This window comes from Mesoplodon bidens, assembly GCF_964165515.1.
Source record: "Mesoplodon bidens genome assembly, chromosome: 11".
Lineage (NCBI taxonomy): Eukaryota > Metazoa > Chordata > Mammalia > Artiodactyla > Ziphiidae > Mesoplodon > Mesoplodon bidens.
In genome coordinates this window covers 82,254,519-82,269,892 of record NC_138167.1, presented here as the reverse complement: position 1 = coordinate 82,269,892, position 15,374 = coordinate 82,254,519, and the positions used below count along the sequence as shown (strand labels likewise).

The 15,374-nt window shown below is 40.1% G+C and overlaps 1 protein-coding gene across 1 annotated transcript in view; it reads left to right on the top strand.

Moving 5' to 3' along the window:
* Positions 1–9,946: 9,946 nt before the first annotated feature.
* Positions 9,947–15,374, top strand: part of CFAP54 (cilia and flagella associated protein 54) — a gene marked incomplete at its 5' end in the record, with an annotated part of 331,419 nt that continues 325,991 nt past the window's right edge. The window contains 2 exon segments of the mRNA XM_081249749.1: positions 9,947–10,018; positions 10,021–10,355. Coding sequence (XP_081105875.1) covers positions 9,947–10,018; positions 10,021–10,355 — 407 coding nt within the window.

Sequence of the window (15,374 nt, the reverse complement as noted above, 5' to 3'; positions counted from 1 at the left end):
TAGCCAAAATATTGTCATTTCAAAATGTCATCAATATAAAAATGATGTTTTATATTCTTTTTTTTTTTTACAGAGTCTTGGAAATCTGTTTTGTATTTTACGTGTATAGTACATTTCAGTTCCAATTAGTTGCAATTCAAGTGCTTAATATCCACATGTAGTTAGGGGCTGCCATATTGGACAGCACAGGCCTACAAATTGGGACTGGATGGGATAGGAGGACTCAAAGATATCATTGTTTCTTGTTTGGGTAACTGCAATGGTGATATCCAATCGAATGACCAAGAGCATAAGTTGAGGGGACTTTAGCCAATTCATAATTTCAATCAACTCCATCAAGCCAACTTAAATGACCATGCATTTAAGTAAAAACTGTGTGCTTCCTTAGAAGATGCAGCTTTAAAACTAGTCTTCTAGCTCTTCCTTCTAACCTAATTGCTACACCAACCCTCTTCTAGTATGAAAATTCTGGAGCCTCCACTAGTGAGTGAGAGAAAGCAGGAGAGGAGTAGATTGGGAGAAAGATGTGTGTTTTGTTTGGATATGTTAAAGTTGAGGTACTCTGGTAGCTTGTATTATTCAAAATATTACCTGCTCCTCCCTGTCCGGGGGGGGGGAATTGTAATTCCTGGCCCCTCTGAGAATGGCCTTGACAATTTGAGTTACTTTTGAAAATGAAATATAAGTGAAAGGGATTGGTGCCAATTTGGAGCAGAAGTTTAAGAGCCACTGAATCGTTCCTCCATCATTTTTCCTCTTCTGCTCTGAGATTTGCAATGCTCCAGATATGGCTTGCTCTTTCAGGCTTAGTCCCAAAATGAGGGTGTGTGAAGCAGAGACTCAGCTGAACTATATTATTCACAAATGTGAGCAAAGGATAAAATTTTGTTTTTGTAAGCCATGGAGATATGGGATTATTTGCTACTCTACCATAATTTAGTCTAAGGAGACTGACATAGTGTTTTGAATTGGAATTAGGGTGCTGCTTCAACAAAAACTTAAAATGTGTAGCACTGACTACACAGTCAAAGAGTGGGCAGCAAGGAAACTGTTATTGGAGCCTAGAAAGATGACTTCTCATGTTATTTAGTGATGAAACATTTGGTGAAACCGTCATCTGCAACAACTTGGTAGCATAAAATATAATGAATAAACTTGGGGCTTTAGGTGAAGGGAAACAAAAAGCATGTGTTGGTTGCTGTTGGTTGTAGTTACCAAGGTACCATAAGAAAGATATGAGATCAGAAAAGAATCAGCTGGTTTTCAAGCAAGGAAGAGTGAAACAGTACAAAAACCTTGGGACTTTGCAGGGTTGAGTTTTTATCCTAGTCTGGTGACAGATAAAACCAAAGGCATTTAATCAACCTCCTGACAAGAACCAAATTAAAAGTATGGCCATCATGCTCTTTGTATTTCTTACTGTGCATTCTGGAAAAAGGTTTGGAAACTATTAGATCAAGGCTTTATGACCAATCCAGAAAGTCAGATAAATTTTTTTCTTTCACCAGCATATTATATGACAGATAAGATCCCAGGAAAGGCCTCCTTTCAGTGCTCTTCCAATCTCCACCCTGCTTAAGCTTTTTCTTAGGAGACCCAGAATTCTGGATTGCTATGTCAATATATTCCTCTTTACTTCTTGCCTGTAGTAAACTAGGAGTCACAGAGCTTGAATTCATGGTAAATAAAGAAGAAACTTGGTGGTGGGGGGAATGGCAAGGAGAGGTAGGACATTTGGGGGGGGCCCATGTAGACCCTAAGTGTTGGAGTTCAGTCTTAAACATCCATGAATGAATCAAAAACTTTTTCTGCCTTTTTTGAGATTCAGGAAACAAAGCAAATAGTACGTAGTCCAAGAATGTGCTTCTAAGTACCTCCCCCAAAATGATGCAGTTGGTGGAAATTCTGCCTAGTTAAGGAATACGGAAGTTTTAGTTTGTATGTATTATTGTTATGTGCATGTATCTTCATGCTTTCAGTAAAAAAAAAAGTATGATTTTTTTATAATGAAAGAAATACATGTTCACCATAGAAAAACTGTAATATACAAAAAAGAACACAGAGCAAAGATCCTTATAACCCCAACAGTAGCAAACTATTAAGTTTTACTTTGCCTACCCAGGGATACCCCCCAAAAAAAGTTTTATTTTTACATTTACTGTTACATTTTAAGATTAACTTTCATTACATAAGTACTATAGGACAGTCTTTTCTGTGTTAAAACAAAGTAAAAAAAAATACAGACAAGTCTAAAATCTCATTTGATCCCCATTTCCAATTCCAGTTTCCTCCCAGATGTAACCAGTGTGAACAATTTATTGAGGATTCTTTCAGAACTTCTCAACACACTTACCCCCTCTCTCACTCTTCGGTCTTTCTCTCCTCCCTCTTATAATATACACAAACACACATATAAATACAAATATTATAGTATCATTTTGTGGTACTTTTTTTCATATAGATAAACATTAACATATTGTTCACATCATTCTACAATTAAGAAAAAGTCAAAAATATTTTCAGGTCAAAACAGAAAGTTCTAGTACAAATGATCCCTGACTTACGATTTTTTGACTTTATAATGGTACAAAAGTGATACGCATTCAGTAGAAACTGTTCTTTGAATGCTGAATTTTGATCTTTCCCAGGCTAGTGATAATGGTAGTCTGATAGTCTCTCGTGGGCAGTGGCAGCAAGCCGCAGCTCCCGGTCAGCCACACCATCAGGAGGGTAAAAAAACCGATACACTTACAACAATTCTGTACACATACTACCATTCTATTTTCACTTTCAGTACAGTATTCAATAAATTACCTGAGATATTCAACACTTTGTTAAAAAATAGGCTTCATGTTAGGTGATTCTGCCCAACTGTAGGCTAATGTAAGTGCTCTGAGCACGGTCAAGTGCCCTGCTGGAGAGGTGCATCTGGGGTAATTGAAGAGCCCAAGTTGTGATGCAGTGCTGGACACCGTGTGCTCTCCTGTGAAACTGCTCTGTCTCTGGACCCTTGCACTCTGGGTCTCTGATGGGAGTGCCAGCCCTGATGATGTCCGAATTGCCCTCGTGGTTATTCTTCCATTGTTCTGAACAACACCTCCTAGCTTCTGGAGAGACAGCTGACCTATAATAATCTTCATATCAAATGATCTCTCGGCCACATCCTTATTGTTCTCTTCCAACTATCATTCCTCATTTTTTACAGTGTGAACAGGCTGAGAAATCTTTAAGCTTCCTTTTTGCTCAGTCATTTCTCTCTTTTCATGTTGTACTATAAGCAGTCAGGAGGAGCCACGCTGCACCTTCAGCACTCTGATTAGAGATGGCTTCAGCTAAATACTCATTTCATCATCCTCAAATTTTATCTTCCACAAAACACGAGAATACAAACACAATTCAGCCAAGTTCTTTGCCACTTTCATAACAACAAGAATGGCCTTTCCTCCATTGTCCAATAACATGTTCCTCATTTCCATCTGAGTGAGACCTCATCAAAATGGCCTTTCCCATCCATATTTCTACCAAAATCCTGCTCAGGATTACTTAGTTATTCTCTAAGAAGATTGAGACTGACTGTAGAGAATACAGCCTCTCCTCTTTTCTTTCTGAGTCCTCTCTAAAATTTCTCTTAACAGTCCATTCATGGTAATGGAGGCTTTTTCTAGCATGCACATTGAAACACTTCCAGCTTCTATTCATTACCCAGTTCCAAAGCTGCTTCCACATTTTAAGGTATTTATACAGCAGTAACATGTCTCAGTATCAGTATCTATATTAGGGTTCTCCAGAGAAACAGAACTAATGTGATACACACACACACACACACACACACACACATATGTATATAACAAGGAATTGACTCTTGTGATTATGGAGGCTGAGAAGTCCCATGATCTGCTGTCTGAAAACTGGAGAACCAGGAAAGCCAGCAGTAATTCAGTCCATGTCCAAAGGCCCAAGAACCAGGAGTGGTGATGTCCAAGGCAGGGGAAAAGAGATTTCCCAGCTCAAGCAGAGAGAAAGAATTTGCCCTTCCTCTGCCTTTGTGTTCTATTTGGACCTTCAATGCACTGGTTGATGCCCACCTACACTGGTGAGAGCGATCTTCTTTACTCAGTCTACTGATTCTAACGTTAATATTTTCCAGAAACACTCTCATAGACACACCCAGAAATAATGTTTTACTAGCTAACTGGGCTTCCCTTAGCCGAGTCAAGTGGACACATGAAATTAACATCACAGTCCCTGTCTCACTTCCTTTTCCCCTCCTTGCTTCAGGGGAATCACTACCAAACAAAGCACAAGCATTTAAGTTTTGCCTCAAACTCTGCTGTGTAAAGAACCCAGGTTAACACAGTAGGAGTGAGCTATAAAAAGTGGACTCCCCAGGATGGGATTTTAGAGTTGACTCACCTACTGTCTGAAAGCAACAGGGAACCAACTGTGGTGATAAGTTGGGTGGGCATGCAGTGATTTCACCCATGGTTTAATTGTGATGAGGTGCAGGTAGACAGCAAGGTAGGGGGAGATCAAATAGCTATTGTGCTTAGTCAGTACGGGGCATTATTATTATTATTATTATTATTTTTTTATTTTTTGCGGTACCCAGGCCTCTCACTGCTGTGGCCTCTCCCGTTGTGGAGCACAGGTTCCGGACGCGCAGGCCCAGCGGCCATGGCTCACGGGCCCAGCTGCTCCACGGCATGTGGGATCTTCCCGGACCGGGGCACGAACCTGTGTCCCCTGCATCGACAGGCAGACTCTCAACCACTGCGCCACCAGGGAAGCCCGGGGCATTATTAATTAAAGGGATTGTGGTGTGGCTTCTTTTGAGGCATTGCAAGTCCTGCAAACATTCTCTAAAAGTCAGATTGCTTTTATTGCAGCTCAGGGTAATGGCTGGGTAGACTTTGCTGAAAATCAGGCCCACAATCTGATTATGTAGCAGAGATTCCAAGAAAAGAATGGGACTCAGAGATCTGAAATGAAGATATTTAGGTAGACAAGCCTAAGAATTTTGAGCTCCTAAATTCCTCTGAACCCTCCAGGATAGCAGAAACAGCCTCTAACCACCTGCCAGAGAAAAACAGTCTTTTTTTGCCTGGAGGAACATACAATGACCTAATCTGAAGAAGGTGCCTTTCAAGACGATTCTTGTTTTCCTCCAGATATGCCCCCAACACCCTTCAATACCTCCTGGCTAAAAATCAAACACATTTCAGCACAGCCTGAACAGGAAAGTACAAGCTCTGTTCTGGGAAGAAATAGCCCATGTGCCAAAGGAATTGCAGGATCTGGCTAACAGGTATTAGCTGAAGCTGGGGGGGAACATGTGTAGGAGTGTATCTTGGGTATGTTAGACCAGGAGGACAGAATACAGGCTGGATAGGGTAGAATTCATTAATATGGGGGTACTCAGCCATGATTCAGGATTCCTAATAACATAACAAGGTGGCTTCTGGAAGTGCAGATCTGATAATGTTCTACATCAGATGAAGTGAAGATGCAGAACTTCCTTGATATGATTTTAAAGAAAGGGCCAGAAAGCCCAGAGAGATAGGAATGTTAGACTGGATTTATTATGTATGTCCTAAGAACCCACTGCTTGGCTATGCTCTCTGAGATGGCCAGAGGATATTACCTCCACTGAGGATGTAAGTAATGCAGCAATGAGGTGAGCACCAGCATTGCTGGAGAAGCTTGGAAGTTTTCTGTCTTCTGTGGGCCAGGGTTGACAGTGAGGGATTCTGCCATGAAATTTAGCTTCATAATATTCATGGGGATGATGTAATTCCAGAATGGCAAAGGCCAGGTGGTAGCAGTTAACAAAGGCCAGCATGAGATGTAATTACCATAATGGACAGCCAGGCTTGAGTGACAACCAAGGTACCTTTACCTATAGGGATATGTGGTGTTAGCTAATGAATCATGGTGTTACAGCGTCAAGTTAGATGGATGAGCAGGCAACAAAGGTGCTGCTTGATATGTATAATCAGAAAACTCAAGAAATGGTAAGCAAAAGTCTGATATTAGTTGCTGCAATGGAAAATTGTGGTTCCTCATCTAGTTTCCAGACCTCAGGCAGTTCACAAACCCAGAACCTTTGATTGAAGGGGAGATGCAGTATTTAGCAGAACCCTAACACAGGGTCCCTAACCTGTGGCATTAAAGCTGTTGTGGGTGCAAGAGCCAAGTGGAAGTATCTGAAACTGTCCATACACCAAAGTATTAAATTAGAAGCAATACTGCACTCCAGAGGAACTGCAGACATTTGTTCAAGCATCAAGAGACTTAAAAGGTGCAGGGATATTACCATCCAGGATTGTGTAACACTGGTGAGGATGTTAGGTTTTGGAAATTTATATTCCCATCTGTCCTGGATAATGCTGCTGCTGTCTTTGTTGTATATCCTTACTATACTGACTTCCACTGGTAGCCTGTAATAACTAAACCTGTTTAATTTACCCAAACAGTCTCTTTATCTGGTCTTTCTATTAGTCTGAATCTGCTATTGATATATTTTTTAAATTAAGTTTTAATGGAGAATAGTTGCTTTACAATGTTGTGTTAGTTTCTACTGTACAGCAAAATGAATCAGCTATACATATACATATATCCTCTCTTTTTTTGGATTTCCTTCCCATTTAGGTCACCACAGTGCATTAAGTAGAGTTCCCTGTGCTATACAGTATGTTCTCATTAGTTATCTATTTTATACATAGTATCAATAGTGTATATATATCAATCCCAATCTCCCAATTCATTCCACCCCCCACTTCCCCCTTGGTATCCATACCTTTGTTCTCTATATCTGTATCTCTATTTCTGCTTTGTAAATAAGATCGTCTACACAAATTTTTTCAGATTCTACATATATGTGTTAATATATGATATTTGTTTTTCTCTTTCTGACCTACTTCACTCTTTATGACAGTCTCTAGAACTACCATGTAGTTCTAGAGACTGTCAATCCCACTACTGGGCATATACCCAGAGAAACCATAATTCAAAAAGAAACATGCACCCCAATATTCATAGTAGCACAATTTACAATAGCCAGGACATGGAAACAACCTAAATGTCCAGCAACAGAGGAATGGATAAAGAAGCTGTGGTACATATATACAATGGAATATTACTCAGCCATAAAAAAGGAACAAAATTGGGTCATTTGTAGAGATGTGGGATATCCTTCTAAATGTTCATCTTACTTTTTTTTCATTCACTCATTTATATACTCTGCCAGTGGCCAGTCTTCAGTGCTAGGTTATCACAGTAAATAGGCAAATCCCTATTGCAAGGATTTTTCTATTAATGAAGGACAGTTATGGTTCAGGGCTAAAACATCACCTCCTCTAGAATCCTCTGTTCTCTCTCAAATCCCAAGCTTCTTCTTGGGGTTCTTACAGCATTTAAAAGATCTTTATCACAGCATATTTCACAGCATGCCTTCTTTGGGGTTAGTTGTGTATGTGCCATCTGCTTCTTGCAGGGAATGTGCAGTTCATCTATGCATTTGTGACACACTAAAGAAATGGCTGTATTTCAGTGAACAAAAGCATGAAGTTTAAAAAGTCTAAATATTAGGTAGTGAGGTAGGAAAGGGAGATCTTTGTGCTTTTTTTTTTAAATGCCATATAAATGTACATTTTTGGGACAGTCCAAATGATTAACAACTAAATTAGGAATAGAAAGAGTATTAACCTTATTTATTCTTTCTCTAACAGTAACTTTAAATGATAAAGACTCTTGAATGGGCAGAAAGGATCCTTGCAGCCTGCAAAGACACTAATTATAAGGAAACAGCAATTTACATTATTTATAAGGAAGCTATTTACATTATTTAGCCCTGTCAGGCAGTTGCAGAGCTCTATTCTTTCACTACAGTAAAAAGAATAAAGCAAAGTGACAAGGAAATAGAGAAGGTATTCTAATAGCTGCATCTCATTACAAGAAAGATAACATCTCGAAAAATGTTTTTTAAAATGATTTAAATATAATTTAAACTGAAGAAAATGGAAATATCCATCTTACCACAGTGATGATTCAGAGTATAGCACCCATTTAAATATGCAGACAAGCTTTCAAAAACTACTGAAAGTTACGCATTGTTAACTTTAGTGTGTGCAAGGAGGGAAATGACTAAGACACAATGTTTCATAATTCAAGTATTTGAATTTAATTAGTCACATTTTCTTTTACTAGTGACTTTGAAATGTGTCTGCACTATGAAAGCTTGTTTCTGAGAGCAGCCAGATCAAGCGGGGGAGAAATCCACTTTATCTGTTTTATTTTTATTTTCTTCCCTCCTCTGTGACCACTTTAATTTACATTTATCCTGCAGCTTCACTTTCATCAATATAAAAGATAGTACTCAGTGGCAAATTACACCCGCTTTTGATCTGAAGTGGACACATCTGTTATGTAAGAACAAGGAGAAGATGAGAAGAGAAAGAATTTACCAAGCTGATTATTTTTAAAAGGTCTATTAATACTTTTTGTAAATGCTCCAAGGATAAATTATTTCTTTAGGCCTAAATTCTTTAAAGTCTTAACATTTTTCCTGCTCACTTAAAGACAAGATAAAATCTTGATCAAAGAAGATTTCTACATCCTGATTGGAGAATTGAATTCCTTTCAGTCTGGTGTCAGAGCACCTCGCTGCTTGCCAGGAGGGTTCTTGGGCCATAATTACCTGCCTTGAAAAGCAAAATCATCATCATTTGCCTTCAAAGAATATTAGAGTATAGTACACATGACATATTAGGCCAGCCTCACAAATTAGCACAGGTCCACAGAGTCTGCAAGAAATTAGGTCAGACGTGAAAGAAATCAGGCTGTGGTCCAATAAGCTTCTTAATCTTAAATGGGAAATTGGGCTCACAGGGTGTTACGGTTACTGTCTTTATTTATTTTTAAGTTTGACAGAACCAGTAACAGTTTTCAGTGTTAAAGACCTATTTTCCTAAGCCATCAAATATTTCTGATCCTTCTCTTAGATAATTTTTGGCACTGCATAATTTATAAAGAAAGCAAGTTCTGTACTGGTTGGAAACTCATACTTTAAATATATAAACTTACTATTGCCCATAATGCAGGGAAAGAAAAACTTCCCTTGCCCCCAAATATTTCCCTCGAGGCCATAGTTTCCCCTTCAGAAGCAAAGTCTCCTAAAATCCCTGTTTAAAATGCAAAAGTCTTTAGAGAGTTAACACTTCAAGCATTAGTACACATTAATGTCCAAAGGTTAAGGCTGAGTAAAATGCTCATGAATTTAGAATATAGTGATAATTAGGATAAAGCTGAAATATAAATGAATAAACATAGAGTCATTGTAACTACTAGACACCCAAATCATCCGCAGTTACAGACCTCAGGGTGCAAAAAGAGGGACCAGAATGGATCAGTTGCATGCACTTCATTCTTAAACTGCTGTCAGATATTACCCTAATTTCAAGTCGACTGTTAAGCTTAGTCTTGGGGGATGGTCAATATAGCCTGTTCATTTTGAGCACAGGCTTTGGAGTCAGAAGGCTGAGACCTGGTCCCTGACCCTACTCTGACCTTGGTCAAATGACTAACCTCCCTAAACTCTGGTTTCTTAAACTGTGAAATGGAGATACTAATAATATCCTAAATTGTAAAGCTATAACGATGATTAAATGAAGTAAATGAGATTATGTTCCAAATACTTAGAACAATGCCTGGCACATATTAATGATCATCATTATTAAGTGGTCGAAATGGAAAACGTATAGTTTGGATTTGTGATCCTAAGTTTCTGGCACTCCTATTCGCTCTCTGCCCAGAACCTTCTCTCCTTTCTCATCTCATACAGCGATGAGCCAGAGAGCAAAAGCACCTCAGGAGCAACATTGCTTTCTGGACCGGGTTTTTTCTTCCTTTGCCCTCCAGGGGCCGCTGTGTTTTCCCGAGAGCGCGCGGGATGCCTGGTTGCCACGAGACCGTCGCCAGGCAACCGCGTGTACACACACACACTCTTGGTCAGGCCCGGGTCTGGTCAACATGGCGGCGCAAGGCACCTGTTCGACCTCTCCATCCAACGTGTTTCCCACGTCTGTGTCGCCGCCAGGACCGCCGCCGACCCCGCCCCCGACCTCGACTGCGATCTCAAAGATACCCCTGGAGTCAAAGGCGAGCTCTCCCAGCCCACTGCCTCGCTCGACCTGCCGCGAGGACTTGTTGCCCCTCGCAGTGTTTTATGGGCCGCTGGACGCTAAAAACCCACTCCTGGCCTCCTGTGAGAAGGAGATCCAGGAGTTGCTAGGCTTTATGAAGAGAAAGAAGGCTTTAGCTACAACGGAGGAAAAGGAGCATGAGTTCCACCGGCGTTGGTAAGCAGAGGCAGGGCTCGGGGGCGGGCGCTGTCTGGAGAAGGGCAACTCCCGGGGCCAAAGGAGGAGATGCTTTTGAGGATGCAGGTGGTGGTCCCGGAGCTGGGTCAGTGTTGCGGACTCAGAACCTGGCCAAAGGGCCCTGGAGATATAAACAAAGTTTAAGAAGTGGAGACTCATCGCTATTACAATCCTTAATTCCTGGTAAATGTATCTTGGCTTCCTGCTCGGGTCAGAATAAAAATCAACAAAGAAATGTTTCATAACTCACCATTTCTGTTTCTGAGTGTCTTCTAATTGCTAATCCATGCCAATAAATTTTTGGCTCACTCACAGTTTTCACAACTTTCCATGTTGTGGGTACAATTTTCTACATGGAGGAAAAGGAATAACTTTGAGGTAGCTCAGGTTCATGAAAAAGTTAATTCTTGATGCCATGAAGTATGTCATTCTGTGAACATTTGTACTTTATTCCTTTTTATATTGTTACTAGGATCACAGTGACTTTTTCTTGATTTTGTGACTCATTTTGCACTTTTGCCTTTTTTTGGATTCTATCACCATGTTATTATCTTGAACTGCAGACTACCTGTTTTTAAGGTTCTTTCCTGTTTGTGTTACCATCTTTCTTTCCCAGTCAAAACACTGCAAACTGAACAGCTAGAAATGTAGACAAGTGGCAAAGAATACCAGAATAGCCAATAGCTTCATCTTATATTTTTCATCCATGTATTTAATATGAAGAAATAGTTTTAACTTATGTTTATTATTCATTCATGCATTTAACTACATATTTATTGAGCACCTCCTAAATATCAGGTTCTATTCCAGGAACTAGGAAAACATCAAGTTAAAAGATATACAAATTCATAGCCTCATGGAGCATGTATTTTTGTGACTACAGACAGCCACTAAACAAATATGTAAGGAAATTATTTTACAAGGAGATAAGTGCTAGGGAGAAAACTAGAGCAGGGAGGAAGATGAGGAAATCAGATGGGTGTTATAATTTAAAATGGGATGGCAGGGAGCATGGTCAAGGAAAGTCAGGAAAAGTGACCTTTGAGAAAGATGAGAAGATGTTATGGTAGTAAGTGATGAGGATTTCTGTAGAAAGAGTCGGCCACACAGGGAGAATGGCAAGCGTAAAGGTCCTGGGGTGGGATTGTGACTGTGGGAAGGACAGGTTTCGGGCAGAAGTGAGGGAGATGAAGAGTTTAGTTTTTATATATATTAAGATTGAGATGTAATTCACCATCCAGGCAGAGCTATTATGTAGGTAGTTGGACATTTGAGTCTGGAGGTCAGAGGAGAAGTACACTGGGATTCATCAGCATATTGATGATATTTAAGCTCTGACATTTGATGGAATAGCTAAGGGCGTGAGTGTAGATGGAGAAGAGGAGAGTCCATGGACTTAACCCTGGGACCCTCCAACACTGACAAGTTGGGAAGATAAGAAGAAACTGGCAGAGACTAAGAAGGAGCAGCTAAAGAGGTAGAGGAAAACCAGTAAGTGTGTGGTGTACTGAAAGTATTTTAAGAAGGAAGGAATGATCAATCAACTGTGGCAAATCATGCTGATGGGCCAAGTAAGATGAGAACCAAGAATTGACTAAGGAAAGCACATTATGTAGCTAAGCTACATATATTTATATTGAAAATGTTTCTGTTTTGGTGCCTTAGATAGCAGTTTATCTTCCCATCTCCACTACCAACATTCTAGTTCAAACCATCACCATCTCAAATTTTCCCTGCAGCTACTTGAGTCTCAGATCTATCCTTCACATAGCAGTCAGGGTAACCTTTATAAATAAATCACCCACTCCCCTATCTAAAGACTTTTGTTTCCCTTTGCATTTAGAATAAAATTAAGACTACTTCTGGTGTCTTCCAGGGTCTGAGGCTCTGGCCTTGCCTGCCTCTCTCATCTCAGCTCATTCCTCACTTCTGTCTCAGGACTTTATAGGGAAACAGATACTTCTGTTTCTCACCCCAGGGACTTTATATTTGATGCCTCCTTTGTCTGAAATGTTCTTAACTTTTCAAATATCTGGCTCCTTCTCTTCTTTCAGGCCTTAGCTCAGTTGTTACCTCCTTAGAGTGGCCTTTCATATCAAATGCAGGTTCACCCATCAATTTATACTTGTATTTGTTTCTTTTCTTTTGTACTGTCTATCTGCCTGATTAGAATGTGTAAGCTCCCTGATGACGATGAGCCTCTTTTTCATTGCTCTATCACCTACCCTGAGGGTTGGGACATAGTGAACATTCAGTGAGTATTTGGCATTGAAAGAATTCAAGAATTACCCTTGCATTCTCAATAATTGTAGACCTGGGTCAACTGGTAAATACAGTATCTGCCCCATCTTTAAACAGAGAGTCACAAACATTAAGGATTGACATGGACCTTTGCCATCTAATCTCTCACATATTTAGCCATTTATTTACAGAATAATTTTTTATTGAGTGCCTACTATATGCCAGGGCCTGCACTAGTCATGGGTTATACAGTGATAAACAAAATAGATATGGGAATCTGTGCTCATAGAGAGAGGGAGATAGGCCTTTAATGAGTCACTAAGTCAACACACAAACAAGGGCTATGAAGAAGCTACTGAGAGCTTATGTGTGCCAGGTATTGCACTAACTGCTGGGGATACAGCAATGAACCAGAAAAAAATCCCTGCTCTTTTGGTGCTTATATTCTAGAGGGGGAAATAGACAATAAACATATAAAAGAAGTAATTTTATGGTGACCTAGAAAATGATAAATGCTAGGGAGAAAAAGAGAGGAAGGGTTATGGAGTGGGAGACAGGAGGTTGCAATTTTCAATAAGGTGGTTGGAGTAGATAACACTTGAGCACAGGCTTAACGGCAACACAGCGGAGACCTGCCTTCAAAGGAATGGTGAGGGAGGTGACATTAAGCTGAGATTAGAAGGATGCCTGGCAGTAGGGCTTCCCTGGTGACGCAGTGGTTAAGAATCTGCCTGCCAATGCAGGGGACACGGGTTCGAGCCCTGGTCCAGGAAGATCCCACATGCCACGGAGCAACTAAGCCTGTGCGCCACAACTACTGAGCCTGTGCTCTAGAGCCCATGAGCCACAACTGCTGAGCCTGCATGCCACAACTGCTGAAGCCCGAGCGCCTAGAGCCCGTGCTCTGCAACAAGAGAAGCCACCGCAATAAGAAGCCCTCGCACCGCAATGAAGAGTAGCCCCTGCTCACCACAACTAGAGAAAGCCAGCGCCTGGCAGTCAACCAGCAAGGAGAGAGGATAAACAGAGGGAACAAGCATGTGGGACGATCTTGGCAGGAAAGAGTCGGGGGCCTTTGGAGGAAGGAAGGACAGGACAGAGCCCTGTCTAGCACAGTGTGGAGAGTGTGGGTGCAGTGGTATGAGATGAGATTAGAGGAGTAGGTAGGGCTGTGGAAGGTTTTAGAGGCCATTTATAGAGTCTGCATTTATTCCAAATGCAACGGGAGACCATTGCCTAGTTTTTGACAAAGAATTAACCTTATGTGATTTTTGTTTTAAAATATTTTGGTGACTTTGTCCAAATGGGGCAATGATGGTGATGTGGAGACCAGTTAGGAGTACAGGAGGTAGGAGTTGTTTTTATAACATATTTGACAGATGGTTATTTATTTATTTATTTATTTTTTTTTTGAGGTATGCGGGCCTCTCACTGTTGTGGCCTCTCCCGTTGCGGAGCACAGGCTCCAGACGCGCAGGCTCAGCGGCCATGGCTCACGGGCCCAGCCGCTCCGCGGCATGTGGGATCTTCCCGGACCGGGGCACGAGCCCGTGTCCCCTGCATCGGCAGGCAGACTCTCAACCACTGCGCCACCAGGGAAGCCCAGATGGTTATTTTTTAAAATCAAAAATTGTTTCTTTTTATAACTACAGGAACTTCTGTAAGCATAAAAATTCATTTTATCTAAAATATAGATTTTGATCATATCAGCAATGTCCTTAAATTTAGAGTGTGATATATTTTAAAGGTATGCTTTTGTTATAAGCACATAAAATTTTGATATTCTGTTTATACAGTTATGATTTTTGTTTTAGAAAATTCTAAGTATCCAATAGCAGCTATAATCAAATAGCAAACCAAAATATATTAACATTCTTTTCTTAAATGATATACATTACATAGTATGTATTATATTTTCCTGATTTAATTATTATGTAAGCCATTCCCAATGAGCAGTCTTAACTTGAACTTATGGTACACTTAAAAAAAAATTCTCTTATTATATAACCTTGATTGATTTAATGAAGCTGGTATTTTTCTTTTATGAGTAACAAACCTACTCATCATCATCTCATCTGTAAGGTTTGGAAGAATTAACTCTTTCATCTACATAATTTAAGAATTCTATCAAGACTTGGTGAATTTCTTGGATTCATTATATTTATTCTAATACTATAGCATTTCATGAAGCAGCAAATGAACATGAAAAGGGTAAAACAAACAAACAAAGCAAAACACATTTACCTTTTTAAACTTCTATGGGCTGTATTTGCCACACTCTTTATTTGGCATGGTTATTTACTACAAGGTACACGTATATATATTTCCTACCCCTAAATATTATTAATCAGTCCATGAAGGTAGGAATACCCTGTACCCCCTCTTCCCTTGTCACTCATTTAATTACCTAAATGAATTAATTGACATGTTTCTGTTGAGGTTGTTCCATTAATACCCCAACGTGTACATGGTAAATATTGATACTAGAGCCATCTTCAGTCCTTAAGTTTAGCTTCCTGTCTGTATTAGTCAGTTTGGGCTACTAATTACTAACCAGTAATTACTAATTAGTCAGTTTGGGCTGCCATAACAAAATACCATAGACTGGGTGGCTTAAGCAACGGAAATTTGTTTTCTCACAGTTCTGGAGGCTAAAAGTCCCAGACAAGGGTCTGGCAGGAGCAGTTTCTGGTGAGAGCTCTCTTCCTGGCTTGCAGATGTCCACTTTGTTCTCATATAGCCTTTCCTCTGTGCAAG